This window comes from Ranitomeya variabilis, chromosome 1 (assembly GCF_051348905.1).
Source record: "Ranitomeya variabilis isolate aRanVar5 chromosome 1, aRanVar5.hap1, whole genome shotgun sequence".
NCBI classification, from domain to species: Eukaryota; Metazoa; Chordata; class Amphibia; order Anura; family Dendrobatidae; genus Ranitomeya; species Ranitomeya variabilis.
The window spans coordinates 1,026,697,544-1,026,716,152 of NC_135232.1; the positions used below are offsets into that span (position 1 = coordinate 1,026,697,544).

The window sequence follows — 18,609 nt, forward strand, 5'->3', positions numbered from 1 at the left end:
GATGCATCACACAGAAATCAGTTTACAAAAATATTTAGCCAAAGATTGTAATGTAAAAAGATCGGTAAAAAAAATCAAGCGGGTAAATACTTTTGCAAGCCACTATATAGCAAAGACCTCCCAAGCTCTATATTCATTGTTTCGCAAACTGTCCATTGTTGCAGAGGTTGACGGTGACCTAGGCAACTGACAGTAAACTAAAGCATTAAATCCCAATAATTTTGAAAAGGGATAGAGTTTTTAATACCATTAAATAGCAAAATTGCTTGTTTTTACAATCATTTTGAAATTTTAACCATTTATCATCCCGAGACAACCCGTTAAATGTTACTACTATTACTTTAATTTAATCCATACCAGTATTCAGTGAAAGTCATGCATGCTAGGTTAAGCTGGATATCTTTATTTTAAGAACATGTTTATTTTTTTAGTATGCTTTTTGCCAAAGGTTTTAATATAGTTATCCATATATTTTATAGTTTCTTAGCTGTGGGAAGTAACAGTGTAATTTCTAGGGTAGATCACTTATGTCTGTCGATTGTTTCTTCATTACGCCAACCTTCTTTTGAGTCATCCATTTTTCGCTGAAATAGAAGATTTCCATTAAAAAAAAATAAATAACATTTTTCAATTAAATTCTGGAGTTACATGTCAGCAAATTTCACCTGCACAATATTATAAACATAGATGCTAATATTGGGACTTCATGACAATTCATACTTGCCCAACTTTTATTTTTGCCTATGGAGAGGAAGAGATGGGGACATGTGATGACATGCAAAAATTCCAACCTTTTCAGCTCACAGTGAGCAGATATATTATTTCAACCACCCATATTTGCCCTGAAAAATCTAGGCTAAAACATTGCATAATATTTTAAATCTGCAAGTCCTACATTCACATGAGAAATATACAGTTGTGCTTCTTCATCCTACTAAATAAGTCTTGTATTGAATGGAATCTGTTCTGTGATCTATGCTGCCTAATCTGAATATAAAACATGACCACTAAACTGTGTGAGATACAGTTATATGATTTGAAGTAGGATTTCTGAATAAAAAGAACAGAATATCCTGACAGCACTCTTCAATGAGAATCTGAGAGTCCTAATTACCAATCACAAAGGGTGACAACCTTCTCCGTACAAAAACTGATCAGGACTCTTAAAATCTCATCTAGGAGTCCTGTAAGGTACTGTATATCTATTTACTCTGACAGCCTACTTTGAGTAATATTAGCCTTTAAATCACAGTGGTTAGTTTCCCTCCCTATATCATATCCTTCTACCAGATCGGGCAGCATAAATCGGCCATATATTACATATTTTGGGTGGCTCAACTGAGTAGACTGAAAGAACGAACAAGGTCATAGATTATGGCAGAGATTGGTGAATTGTAGTTTGAACTAATAGCATTGTTGTCCAGAAACTAGGAATGTTTTTATCGTGAATACCTGACACTGTGTGTTTTCAGGTACTGGAAGGGTACGTTTCCACGTTCATGAATTGCTGCGTATTTATGCAAGGTCAAACCCGCAGTGACCAAATGTTAAAGCATAGTGGATGGGATTTCTAGAAATGCCATGTCCACTGTGCACCGGTAGATCATCCGCGGAAACGGACATGCGGCGCGTCTTTCAAGACCGCAGCATGTCAATTTCATAGAATGTATTGAACGCGGTAGATCCGGAACATGGCCACATAGCCTAATAGTTAGGCTTCTACCAAAAAATAAGAACTGATGAAATTGTCGCCCTGCAATTTACACTCATCATTGTTAATTGTGTAGACAGGAATAATTTTTGGATGTTTTTTCATCATCGTAAATCAACCATATTTAAATGGTAAATGTCAAATGTATGTGCTATAGGACTTTTATATAGTTTATTATACTTTTAAAATACTTTTGTCACAAGTATTTTCTCCCAAGAAAATGAATAGCATAGAATTCTGCTTGTCACATCACACCAGAAGAGGCCTACCCACTCCGAAAGGAGATCCAAAATATGCTTTCACTCTACTGGTTTCTGTGAAGCAATTAATGAAAGCCAAATATATAGGGGGGAAAATAAGTATCTGATTTTGCAAGTTTTCCCTATTTCATACAATAAAATGCAATTTAATTATTTAAAAATCATACAATGTGATTTACTGGATTTTTTTTTAGTTTCTGTCTCTCACAGTTGAAGTGTACCTACAATAAAAATTACAGACCTCTCCATTTTTTGTAGGTGGGAAATTTGCAAAATCGGCAGTGTATCAAGTACTTATTTTCCCCACTGTACATTTACAGCAGCCTGTGGAGTGATTGATATTTTTAAAACAAAGAGTTGAATGATTAAAAACTTCCTTAAAAGGCGTTTTACCAATTTTGAACATGAATTATGGTTAGGTGATGACTGCCCGATTGCCAGGGGAGGTCCAACTGCTGGGATGAAGACCAATCCTAAGAATTGGGGTTCTATAGACCTTCATGTGAATAGAGTGGTGGTCAATCATAAACACCTCTACTCCATTCTTAATGGGAAAGCTGGAGAAATTGGTAGACGTCGGCTGGTCGTCGGCAGTCCCATAAGAAAAAATGGAAAGCATGATAGACCACCATTCCATTCAGATGGGGGTCTCTTTAATGTCCTCATTTTTGGGATCAGTGGGAGTCCCAGTGGTTGGACCCTTTGCGATCAGAAGAGTCCATATCTTAAGGACAGGGGATAACTTCCAAACTTGGTACAACTACAACCATGTCCATTTTTCTTTCTTACTTTTACCTGCTCAGTTCTGAGGGTGCTTATTTTTTTTCTTAGGTTGGTGTTTTCCACCAGCACTTCCTTTAATCTGGATTGTAGCTCTTTTTTCTCCTTGGTGTATGTGAATACCATTGTCTTCATGGAATTTACCATACTGACAAGTTTGTCTTTCTCAGCAGTTATTAAGGCCAGTTGTTCGGCATTTCTTTTATTCTCCCTGTTTAAATGCTCGATTTCTTTAGCTAAAAACTGTTTTTCAACAGATAAATGGTTCCTCTCATCCTGAAAAAGTTTCCTTTGGTTAAGAAGCTCCTCACATTTGTCCGTTATAGTGTTTATCTCATGGACGTATTCTTCTCCATCCAGTTCTGCTCTGGACAGCTGTAGCTCAAGGAAGTTTTTCTCTGTCTTTAAGCTGATGATTTGCTCCCTATAGCGAAAATTTTCATCCTTTAAGAACTCCTCATTATTTTGTAGATGTTTTAGCGCCATCTGGACGCCTTCAGTTTTACTCTTGAGCCGCTGCTCCTGCATATGAAGTTGATCTGATTCAGTTAGGTAACTTTCTAGTTCCTGAATCCTAAATACAAAGTCATCACCTTTGGCTACATTCCCATCGTCCACATTCTTGAACTGTTTTTGAAGATTGCAGTTTTCATTTTTCAAAGTATTTATTTTTCCTTTTTCTTCACTTCCAGCTCGTTCTTGTCTTTCGGTAATTGAGATGACATGACTGAGATTATCAGCGTTAGTGGTTGAACGAGTTGAACTATCCATGGACTTTTCCACAATTCTCTTCTCTCTTGTAGGAAGCAAGGCTTTACTTTGATGTACATAAGGCACTTCTGCCTTTGGTAAATCTACAGAATGGTCTGTGAGCCGACTGTCACTTGTAACTGACATACTGCTGTCATTTAGTTGTAAAGAAACATCAGTAATTTGTAATGGTCTAAATTCCATCTCTTCAGCATGAGAGGGTTTTCCTTTCAGTTCACTAATAGATAACATCTGATCGCTAAATTGCTCATGCTCCTCACCTTCAAAGGAAACCAAAGAGTCTTTGGATTCAGGAATATGATGGCTGATGTAAGGTAGGCTACTCCTGGGTTGTCTATCAGCTTTTAGTGGTAAAGCTGTATATGAAGAAGGCACCAACGGCATTTCTGAAGCAAGATGTTTTTTACTTGCCATGAATGGGAGTTCAGGCGACTTATGTGTGGTGGTACGCTGTGACTCATCACATTCCTTATTGGCACAAGAAGTATATAACCTATCATATTTCTTTGGATCACTCATCTTATCTGTGATAGAGAACGGAATATGCGTATTGTCTCTAATGCCGTGCAGAGGAGATAATTTATCCTGCAATTACAAAGGCAGTATTATACTATCAGGTAAAATTGCATTGTGATTATTACTGTTAGGCTGGGTTCACATTACGTTTACAGCAGCCCGTTCAACACATACGGTAACGGGCTGCTGTAAACGTAAGTGCCGGTATTGCAGCACGCTAGCGCAGACAGAGCATCTGCTAGCTCTATCTGCGCTAGCAGTGATGGACCCGGAAACGCTGCAGCCCGCGTCTCAGGGTCCGTCACTCAATGACGGCACATCCCTAGCGCACGCCCATTGTGGGCGTGCGCTAGTGATGCATCCGACATGGGAATTAATGGCGGCCGTTAAGGACTACGTTACACCGCGTTTATGCCGCGGTGTAACTTAGTCCGCCTAACGGACGCCCATAACGTAGTGTAAACCCAGCCTTAGAAGTGTGTACATGTTTGTATTTCTTAACACTTTTAATTAGAAACATTTCCTTACAATCACTTATGCTAATGGTAAGGGACTTAATGCAAGTAATTATACAAATATTTGCAGAAAAGGTTTGTCCAGTAAAAATAAGTTATCACCTCTCCTGAAGAAAGGTGTTAACTTGTTGATTAGTGGAGGGCCGACCACTTAGACCTGCATTGGGATCCACCCTTTGGATCACGTGTGGAACCAGTAGTACGGCCACATTTCACCAAAATGCCAAGGAGCTGTTTTTCAACATGGCAAAGCCAGGTGGCACATTGCTCATGCTACTGTGAGCAGCCTCTGTTACCATAGCCTGCAGCATCTCTGGACTGGTATCCCATCAAACACATTTGGGATGTCCAAGTAATGATAAATTAGAACCACTGCGCTTACCCAAGAGCAATAGAACGAGCAGAAAAAAAGTTGACTTACTTGATAAAGCGTCAATTATTGAGTATCAGAGTCACTTGTTCCCTTAGAGGTGGATTTAGAACCTGATTATGGTATATTGCTAAAAGGGGATATCATAAAGTTAATGAGGTAGATGTGAAATAGTGCAAATAAATAATAAGCGATTTTGTATGCACACTTACTTATTATGTGAAGCTGTTATGTGCTATACTGTGAGGTATTCCTATGCGGATACTGTTATCAATCCTTCCACAAGTTTAGGGAATATTTCTATGGAGAAATAGTGTATTGATATTTATATAACATAAACATACAACCTCAACCTAATGTTAATTAGGATTAAGACTACTCACTATTTATGTGGAGGACTGGCGGCTGCACCTGTAGTGCTTGCTTGCCGCTGTACGGTGAACCGGTACTAATAGGGAGAGGGATAGAATAATGATGAGGGCGATATATCGTGATGTAAAACGCTCTGCCTTAAAATATAAATGAACTGACGATCTTTAAAGCAATTAAATTGTCCGTTCACTCACCATATACCTGCTGGGGTCAGCGCTTGTAAGTTTAGCGTGTAGCGCCGTCCAGCAATGGGTGGTGCAGGGTGATGACAAGGGTTCCCTGCAGAGGTGCGTTCTAGCAGGAGCGCAGGAGCGCGGGAGAACACCAGCGCCTCGCGTGCCCCGGCCGGAAGCAACGCTGAGGACGCGGCGGTGAATGGGGGGCGGAGCTGTGGTGACGTCACACAGAGTAAGGACGGGAGCGTGGTGGAGACAAGCTGCCTACGCGTTTCGAGGGTTAACTTCCCTCTTCGTCAGGGCTATAACCCTTAAAGATCGTCAGTTCATTTATATTTTAAGGCAGAGCGTTTTACATCACGATATATCGCCCTCATCATTATTCTATCCCTCTCCCTATTAGTACCGGTTCACCGTACAGCGGCAAGCAAGCACTACAGGTGCAGCCGCCAGTCCTCCACATAAATAGTGAGTAGTCTTAATCCTAATTAACATTAGGTTGAGGTTGTATGTTTATGTTATATAAATCTCAATACACTATTTCTCCATAGAAATATTCCCTAAACTTGTGGAAGGATTGATAACAGTATCCGCATAGGAATACCTCACAGTATAGCACATAACAGCTTCACATAATAAGTAAGTGTGCATACAAAATCGCTTATTATTTATTTGCACTATTTCACATCTACCTCATTAACTTTATGATATCCCCTTTTAGCAATATACCATAATCAGGTTCTAAATCCACCTCTAAGGGAACAAGTGACTCTGATACTCAATAATTGACGCTTTATCAAGTAAGTCAACTTTTTTTCTGCTCGTTCTATTGCTCTTGGGTAAGCGCAGTGGTTCTAATTTATCATTACTTGGTTGTTCTTTTTTAACAGGGTTGGCACAGAACCTGTTGCAACCACTAGCAGCTCCCACAGCACTCCACTCTACCCTTTCAGGTGACTAGGCGCCAGTGTACATACTTTATATTAAACATTTGGGATGTCATTGATCGGCAATTGCAGTGGGAGCGGTCAGCAGTGGATCTTGATGACTTGTGTGACCAAGTGCATTCAGTGTGGCAGAACATGCCTTAGACTAGCCAGAATCTTTGAAAAATCCTGGAGAACAGAAGTCCTGAAAGACTGGAGAAGGGCAAATGTTGTCTCAATCTTCAAAAAAAGGAAAGATGGAGCCAGGAAATTACAGGCAATGGAGCCTTACTTCTATACCAGGAATAGTCTTTGAACAAATTAATAAACAGCATGTATGTAAGTACTTGGACAAGAATATAGTAATTAACCAAGCCAGCATGGGTTTGTAGCAAACAAGTCATGCCAGACTTATCTATTTTCCTTCTATGAAGAGACCTGATGAAGAGACCTGTGTATTCTCGAAAGTTTGCAATTTGTTACCATCTTTTCAGTTAGCCATTAAAAGGTATCAACCACTGAGGACTCTCAATTAAAAAAATATCTTTCTATCTACTGGCTAACACAGTACCAAGATATATATTTTTCCTGTACAAATATCTGAAGGAGTGTCACAGTGTAGAGGAATCATCCTTATTTTCATTTGCACATGGAAACACGGGAAGCAATGGAATGAAATTGAAAGGGAGAAGATACAGATTAGATATCAGAAAACTTTGACAGTGAGGATGATCAATGAGTAGAATGGGTTTGGTGAGGTCTCCTTCAACGGGAGGCTTCAAACAGAGGCTGGACAGACATCTGAGATGGTTTAGTAAATCCTGCATTGAGCAGGTCATTGGACTTGATGACCCAAGAGGTCCCTTCCAACTCTAACATTCTATGATTATATGACTACCATAACTTCAATGAAAGCAGCCAAAGAGTGTAAGCGCGTTTATTTCTGCGCGTGATGTTCATAGTCAATATAGTTTCTATTTTTCCATCATTTGAATATTATTAGCATGACAATAGATTGTGTGATTTCCATAATTCCACGACTTTTCCTTCTTAGAATTGCAATTTCAATGCTGAGAAGCATATATTTACCATCCATGGCTGTATGATGTACACACCACACAGATCTTTACCAGACACAACTCTAAAAACTGTCCTGTACCTCTACCACATGAAGATAACAAATTTCCTATTGAGTGAATGCAAGCTGTGATCTTGACCACAATGAATAATTGATAATCAATTTAAAGGACAGTTCTCTCACATCTTGCTGCTGCTGTTGCCTGCCAAGTCCTTCCCCATGGCCATGGCATAATTTAAATGTAACTTCTGACTTCCAGCCAGTCAGAATTTACAGGTTCAAGATGGCACTGTGGGACCGGAGCAACGTTGGTAAAAGGCGAAGCTGTCGGAAGGCGAGTATAAAAACAGGGGCAGGGATCTTACATTTCAAGTGCCACTTCTGTGCTGAAAAAAATCCCTGCTGGAGTGGTGCTTTAATTGTATTGTACCAAAATTATCAGACTTTCAAGTTCTGCTACATCACAATGAAATTCCGCAACGGGGTGCAGTACAATGTAAGTGAGTGCACCTGCTACGTAAAAATCTGCATGTATTCTAGGGTACATTGCATATTTTCAAAGTAAAGCAGCAGGCTGTATGTGTAATTGTTCGACATAACTTGTCGCAAGACAATAAATTGCAATGTTGCGGATAACATCCCAACTAATGACAGTGGATCATGGTCTACCCAACAGTCAGCAGAGGTCCAGTCCTGCATGGCCACATTCAATATCATTGGTTGCAACTCGGATAGCAACATAGGGCTCATTCACACATCAGGTTTTTTTTTATACAGGTGCAATCCGTTGTTTTTGATGGACAGCACTTCTACCAACAATAGTGAATGGGGCTGTTCATATGCCTATGCTTTTCACAAACCAAGAGGGGCGCATAAAATCACTGAGACATGCCCAATAAAATCGGTAATGCAAATCCATGTGTCCGCGGAAAAAAATCGGAATACACTTGGATGCTATCCGAGTACTGTTTGTGTTTAATAGAATACAAAATAGGAAAATATAGAAAAACTTTTGATGAAACTTGGACCAAACTCTGATGATAAAAACTGACACACTGACCAAACTCTGATGAAACCGTGATAAAAAAAATGCTGAATAAACGTGGACTAATATTCTTGTATGAGAAAATCACTGATGTCTGAATGAGCTCTGAGAGTTCTGCATCCACAAGTCTCCATGTAGCTCCAACTATGGAATTTGTAGTGCACAAGTGTCACTGAAAGTTTTAACAATTCAACATACCATAGCTTTACATTTTGGTGTACTGGTCATTTGAAGATGCGTAGAAGCACTCGGTGAACTTTCCATTTCTTTAATACTTTGGTTTAAAGAATCGTTAATTTCTGAATAGACCTGTAAAAAATATAGCTTTGTAATACAATACATTTTTGTAGTCTGAAAACAATAATAGTACAATTCAACAAATACTGCCTTTTGCAATTTTTGTTTTTCCATTTACTTTTTTCCTCCCCAATTTCAAAGAGCCATAACTTTTTTATTTTTTTTCTATCAACATAACCTATGAGTGCTTATCTGGTTGTTGGTTGAAATATAATTTTGAATGACACCATTCACTTTAACATCTATTTATATAATTGCCTTGTAATGTTTTCATTTCCTGTTCTGTCCAGATGTCACCGTATCCCAGAATTCCAAGCGGAGGAAGTTCACTGACTGCCATATTGGGACACCCAAGTGATAGGTGTCTCAATATGGAAACTGCTGCTGGTACCAACCTATTGCGCGGTACCATCAGCGGAACACCGTGGCACCACACACACACACACTATACGTCGTACGCAACACACACACACACACACATACATTCACACTCTCACACACACTTACTCAGCCTCTTGCGCAGTACCACCAGCGGAACACCGTCGCGAACACACCGCCACCGGGATCAGCCGAATGATTCACTCACTGCAGCCATCTTTGTACAGGAGGAGCACATGCGCAGTTTTAATGTGATCACCACTATCTGTCTGCACAAAGATGGCGGCGGTCTGATTTACTGTGCCTGCGTGAATTACGCGCAGGTGCAGTGAATCATTCGGCGGATCCCGGCGGCAGATGCGTGATGTGTCTACGGGCAGAGGAAGCCGGTCACATTAAAGGGGTTTTCCCATGAATGAAAGTTCATTTTAAAAATTGACTGTGTCTGACCGTGTATGGAGCATACCACATCTCCTGGGCAATCTCCTGCTGTAATGTCAGTATTGTCTTTTGCTTCCTCCCCTGCCCAGGAGCTGTGGTATGTTCGGTACACGGTCAAACACAGCCAATTTGTAAAATAAACTTTTGTTCGTGGGAAAACCCCTTTAAAAAGCAAATATCAACGCCAACATGGCTCCTCCTAAAAAGTATGACAATGAAAGGAAAGCAGCAAAGGCACAAGGTCGAAGACAACAAAGGGCAAATGAGTGAGACTCTTCAAGAGCAACAGCGTCGCTGGGACAATAACAATGCATATAAGCGTATGCGTCAAGCACGAGTCCCCTGATGCAAAAGTCACTAGATCATCACAGGATGTGTATACATGTAATCCCTTTAAAACTTTACTTTTATTTCTACTCAATAAAAAACCCAAACCCAGTATAAAAAAAGAGCTAAATGCAGATACCATATACGGTATATAAAAAAATCACCAGATTCGATAACCTATTAAGGACCTAAATACACCTACTGCTCACGCCTGCTTTGCTGTGGAGGTTGGCACCCTAAGAGACGATTCTTTGGTGCCCCCACTCGTCGCAGGCTATCCCTCTCTCCCCTACAATGACCCTCTCAATAAAGGTGGGAAAACAAAATAGCTGAGAGCAGTGGTGAAAAAAGAGACAAATCACTCAAATAAATAAATAAACCACAATTTAGACCCAAATAGGTACCTCCAAACAATATACCAACGTTCCCATCACAACGCATATAATACAAATATATGATACCCTATAATGTCAAATGACATTCCAATCAGGCCTTAGCTGTCATGGTTCTCGACCAATCACAGATACACAATAGCTCCATAGCCAGACAGCAATACAAAAAGGCCCAATATATGTCAACAAAAGGAATATCTTAATAGATAGGGTAACTTAGTGTGTGTCGGTATTGCCCCGACGCGTCTCCCCGTTCTCACGGTTCATCAGGAGGAGATGATGTTCATGATGCCGGATGCTCTGTAGATATATGGCATAAACCGGCGGTGACAGTGTGGGAACTTAAACTTTAACTTCTCGTGGCAGCCTTTCCCGCTCCTCACGACGCTCCGGTCCCAAGAATGCATTGCGGCAACGACCCGTGATGACGTAGCGGTATCGCGAGACCGCTACATCATCACGGGCTATCGCCGCAAGGCATTACTGGGAATGGAGCGTCGCGAGGAGCATCGCTAAAGGCCTGGGCTGGATCCGGGGGCCACCGGAAAGTGAGTATATAACTATTTTTTATTTTAATTCTTTTTTAACAGGGATATGATGCCCACATTGCTATATACTACGTGGATTGTGTTATATACTACGTGGACAGTGTGGCATACTGCGTGGGTTGTGTTATATACTACATCACTGTGCTCTACACTACGTGGGCTGTGCTATATACTACGTGGGCTGTGTTATATACTGCGTGGGCTGTGCTATATACTACGTGGGCTGTGCTATATACTACGTGGGCTGTGTTATATACTGCGTGGGCTGTGTTACATACACGTGGCTCTGCAATATACTACGCGACTGTGCTATATACTTCGTGGCTGTGTTATATACTACGTGGCTGTGTTATATACTACGTAGCTGTGCTATATACTATGTGGCTGTGCAATATACTACGTGGCTGTGCAATATACTACGTGGGCTGTGTTATATACTGCTTGGGCTGTGCTCTATACTATGTGGGCTGTGCTATATACTACATGGGCTGTGTTATATACTGCGTGGGCTGCGCTGTGCTATATACTACGTGGGCTGTGCTATATACAACGTAGGCTGTGCTATATACTACGTGGGCTGTTATATACTGCGTGGGCTGTGCTGTATACTACGTGGCTCTGCGATATACTACGCGGCTGTGCTATATACTACGTGGCTGTGTTATATACTACATAGCTGTGCTATATACTATGTGCCTGTGCTATATACTACGTGGCTGTGCTATATACTACGTGGCTGTGTTATATACTGCGTGGGCTGTGCTATATACTGCGTGGGCTGTGCTATATACTATGTGGGCTGTGCTATATACTACGTGGCTGTGCTATATACTACGTGGCTGCTATATACTATGTGGCTGCTATATACTACGTGGCTGTGCTATATACTACTGGCTGTGTTATATACTACATTGGCTGTGAAATATACTACGTTGGCTGTGCAATATACTACATGGCTGTGCTATATACTACGTGGCTGTGCAATATACTATGTGGCTGTGCTATATACTACGTGGCCGTGCTATATACTACGTGGCCGTGCTATATACTATGTGACTGTGCAATATACTACGTGGGCTGTGCAATATACGTGGCTGTGCTATATACTACGTGGCTGTGTTATATACTGCGTGGGCTGTGCTATATACTATGTGCTTGTGCTATATACTACGTGACTGTTCTATATACTATGTGGCTGCTATATACTATATGGCTGTGCTATATACTATGTGGCTGTGTTATATACTACGAAGCTGTGCTATATACTACGTGCCTGTGCTATATACTACGTGGCTGTGCTATATACTACGTGGGCTGTGTTATATGCTATGTGGGCTGTGAGACTCTTTCGCCCGGGGCCCTCAAAAACCTGCAGCTGGCCCTAGCTTCACTGATTGGTCACAGCCGGCTGCGAACAATCAGCGACAGGCAGTCCGGCCGCGAATTGGCGCGGGATTTGAACCACGCTTCGCTAATTGGTCGCGTCCGGCTGGCCGAATCCTGTGTATTCATTGCATTATTCTCAAATCTTCATAAATAAAGAAGAGCTTTCTATGTGCCTAAACAGTGGAAACCCCCAAGTGAACCCATTTTTGAAACTAGACTCTCAAGGAAGTTATGTAGATGTGTAGTAAGCATTTCGAACCCCCAGGTGCTTCACAGAAGTTTATAACGTAGAGCAGTGAAAATAAAAACTAACATTTTTCCACAAAAATGATTTTTAAGCCACACTTTCATTTATTTTCACAAGGGTAACAGGAGAAAATGGACCCCCAATCTGTTGAGCAATTTCTCTTGAGTATACTGATACCCCATATGTGGAGCTTGGGTGCACGGCAGGGCTCGGAAGGGAAGGTTGTGTGGTTTACGTCATTGTAGTCATATGTGAGATGTGTAAGTCAGAAATAAATATATTAGTCCATGGATGTACGGCTGGAGGACTTGATCAGAGAGATGAACTCCCCCAATTTTCTTGACATACCCATTACATTGTCTGGTTTGTGGACCTGTGTAGAGGTACCGCAAACAGCGGTGGGGGTGCTGCTATCACCATAAATGGTGGTCAAGAAAAGGACATCCCTTTTATGCTTGTACTTGACCTCCAGCATGGTGTCTTCCACTGACCCGTGGAAGCGCTGTGTCGAGCGCGAAACGGCCATCGTCGGTACCTGCACACTTCTTTGTCTTGCACCTCCCCAAGCCGTGTAAGGCTTCTTTTATTATGATTGAATAAAGGAACCACACTACTTAAAGGATCGGTGAGTGCTGCTGCATATTTTCTTATTCGTGGATGGTTATACTGCTTTTTCTATGCAAGCACCTGACATCCGAAGGCAAGTTTTTGGCATACACCAAGCATGACTGATGCCCGATTTCTGGTTACACTGGTGGTGCTACCTGCTTTTCTTCTTTTTTCCAATTAGAATCCTACCTAGGCCTCTGATTTTTGCAGACCATACCGCAGGCTGCAGTAGCTCACGCAGAGAGGGACTTGAACAATGGGACGCTGGTATAAAAGTTATCTACATAGCGGTGATAACCTTGATCCAGGTGTGGGAGCACCAAATCTCACAAAATTTTCCCACTCACTCCTTAGACGGGGGGGCATTTAGGGGGTTGGATCCAGGTGTACTTCCCTTCATAAACCCTAAACATAGGGTACTATCGAAAAGTTTGTACAGCTTAATTCCATACCTGGATCTCTTACTGGGCAGGCATTGCCGGAATTTGAGCCTCCCCTTGAAATGGATTAGGGACACAGCCACCCAGATGTCCTTTTGGGAGTTGTACATCTCAATAAACTTGTTGCTGAAATGCTCAATGACAGGCCGAACTTTGAAAAAAGTCGGTCAAAGTTTGGGTCATCTCGGGGAGGACACCGTAAATTATCACTGTAATGCAAGAATTTGTGGATGGCCTCAAAGCATGTCCGTGACATAGCCAGGTGGAACACTGAAGTGTTATACAAAATGTCAACACTTTGATATTCCCAAATTTCTGGCTTCTTCACTAACCCCGTGTGAAGAACCAGACCCCAAAACTTTATAAATTGCTATGGTGTCTACAGGGGTCCAGATGGCAAATGATGAAGTCGGATTTTGGGATAAAAATTGCTGGGTGTACAAATTTGCGACACCATGAGATTTACAAAATGTTCAGAGAAAAAGACTTTGAAAAAGGCAATTTCTGTGAGGCCGGTGGTGTCAAATTGGATTCCCGATTGCTCCACAAAATCAGAAAATCCGTGGCTCATAATTTTTGGGAGGTGAGGTCCATAGGGGGTCAGTAACCGTGGGCGTTGGTTCAGTTTTTGCCCTGGGATGCCTGCTTGGCGGTTCGGTATCACTGGAGGAAGAGGAGTCTGAATCTGAAAAATAACGGAAGGTGGGATCTGCTCCTTCACGGTCAGTGTCTGAGACAAGGAAAGCATATGCCTCCTCCACTGACTACCGGGTTTTGGACGAGTGGGACAACATTTTTTTAACGTATGTGGTGCTTGTGTATATCAAGTTTTACTCAGGTATGTGTGTGAGTGCTTACTGTAAACTCATACTTTTATTTAGTAGAGAAAAAAAGAAAAAAAATATAGAAAAATATAAACATTTTGTAAAATAAAAAACAAACTTACTAAACAGACATCAGTAAAAAAAAAACAATTACTGAGCTCTCGCAACTGACACTAACCCCGGTTAAATTCAGTAAAAAATACTGTAGTAGTTGACAAATACTATGGTATATTTTACTGTCCCTAATTCAAATTATTTTTTGATTTGTAAAAAAAAAACTCCCAAAAACTGGAAAATGATCACTGATGTGCGTCAGTGATCAGCGCTCAACAACTGCAGGACGCACGGAAGGTAAAAAATATAGTTACTGAAAAAAAAAGTTCTGGAGAACAGCGAGCACGAGTGCCAATCAGTGATTTGAGTCACTGATCAACGCTCGGTGGCTGCAAGATGGACGCACGGAGGTGGTCCAAAGGGGTGGAATGGACAGGGATGAAAACCGTCACTGGTCAGCGCTCAGCTGCTGCAGGACGCATGAAAAAGAAAAAACTGCCAAAAAATGAGCGAGCTGTCAAGTACTGACCAGCGCTCACGTAAGGGGGAGGGGGGAAAGGGGCGGGGGAGTTAGGGAAAGATCAGGCAAGGATCAGGGAGGGATCAGGAACTCTTCTTCAGCAGGAACAGGAGCACAGGCAAGTAGCAGCAGCGATCCACAGGATTCTGTTGTACCACAAGGCCCAGAATGGAGCACAGACGGACAGTGTGACCGACCTGCATAAATCCAAAGCTAGAAAGAAGTACAGTCACTTGCAGGTCACAGCGCGCCTGGGCGCTCTTAATGGTGCAATTCAAGGTGCGATCGACGAAGACAATCAAAGCTGGCCCTTGTGACGCCGTGTTTGCCAGGAACCAGCCTATGATTGGTGCTCTACTAGGATGGACATCATTGTTATAGGTAATCTGTTTGCCTGAAACACTGAGAAACGCTGTGATTGGCTGTTCAGGACTGAACAGTTAATCACAACGACCGTAGTTGTTTAGGGGGGAATGGGCACGTCGCTTCCCCCCGGGTCCCTGCTTTCAGAAATCATGCAATATCACAGCGCGATTAGTCACGGTAGTCGCACGATTGACATGACGTACATGTACTGCTTCGGTCGGGAAGGGGTTGAAGGGAATCTGTCAGCAGGTTTTTGCCACCTCATCTGAAAGCAACCTGATTTAGGCAAAGGGAAGTGGAATCCAAGAATGTATCACTTTGATTACCGGGTGAAGCTATTCTGATACAATCAGAGCGTTTAGATTTAAAATGAAGCAGAGCCGAGAAAGCTAGCCCTGCCCATACAAGGCTCTCAGTGTACAAAGTTCAGAGAAAGTGAGGTGCCTGTTTCAGGAGGGGGTGTGTGAGACCAGAACTCAAAGGACCTGTGAATCACATCAATGATAAGCTCCTGGTGCTAAAACAAGCACTGGAAGCAAATGCTTTATCGCGGTCTTCAGCTTAGGACAATGGAAATAGAACCTAACTTACACTTTTTTTATATATATATCTGTCAGGTGCAGGTATCCAGATCAGAAAATAAAATATATTTATTTGCTGCTTGACTTTATTAGAGGCTTTTTAAAAAATTGCTATTGCAGTGTTCACTTGAAGCAAAAGCACTGGGAAGTCATCCTGACACATAAGCCAACTAAACTAAATTCTACTTTTGGTCTTTTACAGGTGACATGGGCACCGGAAGATTATCTTCACATCAGACAGGTGAGGAATATGGCGGTTTATTATATTCTGTCTTTTACAGGTGACATGGGCTTCAGTGGATTAGGTGTAAAGATGAGTATAACATTTTATAGCTTTTTTATTTCAAATAATGGTGTCAGTGTCTTTATTTAAATTACAAGACTTAACTCTAGCTGTGTCTTTTTTACAGTCTAACTATGGGGTTAGTAATAGGTGCGTCTTATAGACAATTCTACATTACTAACTTGTGGGATTGATGTCAGTAGGCATAAAAACATCTATCTGACATCTACCCCAAACCTATTACCCCACTTACAACCGCACCAGGGCAAGTGGAAAGAGTCAGGCAAAGTGCCAGAATTGACCCATCTAATAGATGCACCTTTTCTGAGGTGGCTGCTGGCTGCTAATTTTAGACTGGGGGGGTAATATTCATGGCCCTTTACCAGTCTGGGTATACCAGCCTCCAGCTGTCTGCTTGGCTGGTAGTCAAAAATGGAGGGAGGATGGGGGACACCATGACAGTTTTTTAATTAAGCATAAAAAAAACCCAGCATGAGATCCCTCTAATCTTGCTAACCAGCCATGATAAAACCGACAGTCGAGAGTTTACATCCCGCAGCTGTCGGTTTTGTCTGCGCTGGTTATCAAAAATAGGTAAGACCCCAAATCATGTTTTAAATTTATTTATTCATAGCACAGGGGCAGGCTGATGAGAGTAGTACTCTAACATCAGATGACGCCTGTGACCGGTGGTAACCTTTCTACTGACGATCACAGCTGCTGGCTCGCATGATGTCATCTGTATGGCAGCATGAGAACCACAGTGCGCTTACCGGCGGTAACTATCTTACCGCAGATGACAGTGTGGCAAACAATGGACATACGTGCCCCCATTCATCTGAATGGGGTCCGGGTTTGAGTTTGCGTACTGTTCTGGTACCTGAAACAATCTTTTTTTAAATGTTCGGCTGAACCCGCCGGACCAGAACATCTATGAGATCGCCCATTACTACTGAGGACAACTGGAGATACTATTAATTTCTTGAATTATCAATCCTTTATGGGTTAATATTTAGAAAAGAGAACAACCTTCGGCCACAGGCCAAATGTGGCCCACAATGCAGTTCTGTAAGAATTCCAACCATCTAGTCACAAACATGCTTGTGTGTGTCTGGTGGCTGCACACAAGTATTTCCCATGCCAGACAGAAAAGGAGTGGCTGAAAAAAGAATTGGTAAGTATTAAGGCTATGTGCACACGATGTGTTTTTTTTAACGCGCGTAAATGGTCCGAAAATGCAATGGAATACTTATGCAAGGTAATTCAATGACAATCCTGAAGTGTTGTGCACATGATCAGTAAATTCTTATTCGTAGCGTTTTGTTTTGTGCAGCATGTCAATTCTTTTTGCGTTTCTGCAGCGTTTTTGACTCACTGACTTCCATTTAATACTGAATGTCCCACGACGATCTTACCCGGCCTCCGGCGATACACTGACAGGAGGTGATTGCTCCCGCAGTGTATCACTGAGCTGCTGTGAGAGTTCACCGGAGTTCTTCAGCTGATCAGCTGAAGCAGCGGTGCAGTAAGTGAGAGCACCGGAGCTGATGAATTCCAGTGAACTCTCACGGCAGCTCAGTGATTCACTGTGGGAGCGATTACCTCCCATCAGTGTATTGCCGGCGGCCGGGTAGAGCGGTCACATCTCCCGATGTGACTGTTCTACATGTGAGATGGCTGTGGGACACTCTGTATTAATTGGACTACATCGGACAGGGTAGTATTATATGTTAGTTTATTATTTTTTGATTGTTTGCAGGAGACGAGGGTGTCGGGGATTAGGCATTCAGTAAGTATGGCAAATTTAGATTCAATAAAGGAGTCTGTGTGATTATTTCAAATAAAGGACTTTATTCTGGGTGTCTGTGTTTTATACAATATCACCATGGGGTTAGTAATGGACAGGTGTCTTATAGACGCTTCTCCATTACTAACCTGTGGGCTTGATGTCACCTGACAATACAAAGGTGGTCAACCCCATAAATTTGAACCCCACTTCCCACCGCTACAGGGCAAGTGGCAAGAGCGAGGCTAAGTGCCAGAATTGGCACATCTATAAGATGTGCCATTTCTGGGGCGGCTGAGAGCTGATGTTTTTAGCCTGGGGGGTGCCAATATTCATGGCCCCTTCCCAGGCTATTAACCCCTTTCTGACATTAGACATACTTTCCCGTCGAGGTGGGGTGGGCACGTATGACCACCGACGGGATAGTACGTCATATGCGATCGGCTGCACTCACGGGGGGAGCGTGGCCGATCGCGGCCGGGTGTCAGCTGACTATCGCAGCTGACATCCGGCACTATGTGCCAGGAGCTTTCACGGACCGCCCCCGGCACATTAACCCCTGGCACACTGCGATCAAACATGATCGCAGTGTTCCGGCGGTATAGGGAAG

At 42.2% G+C, this 18,609-nt stretch overlaps 1 protein-coding gene across 1 annotated transcript in view; it reads right to left on the bottom strand.

The window, feature by feature from the left end:
* Positions 1-382: 382 nt before the first annotated feature.
* Positions 383-18,609, bottom strand: part of CCDC110 (coiled-coil domain containing 110) — a 29,712-nt gene continuing 11,485 nt past the window's right edge. Inside the window, exons 2-4 of the mRNA XM_077279619.1 lie at positions 8,719-8,829; positions 2,761-4,107; positions 383-584 (exon numbers count right to left, since the gene is read on the bottom strand). Of these exons, the coding sequence (XP_077135734.1) occupies positions 522-584; positions 2,761-4,107; positions 8,719-8,784 (1,476 nt within the window). The 5' untranslated portion in view covers positions 8,785-8,829 and the 3' untranslated portion in view covers positions 383-521. The remainder of the gene's footprint in view (positions 585-2,760; positions 4,108-8,718; positions 8,830-18,609) is intronic.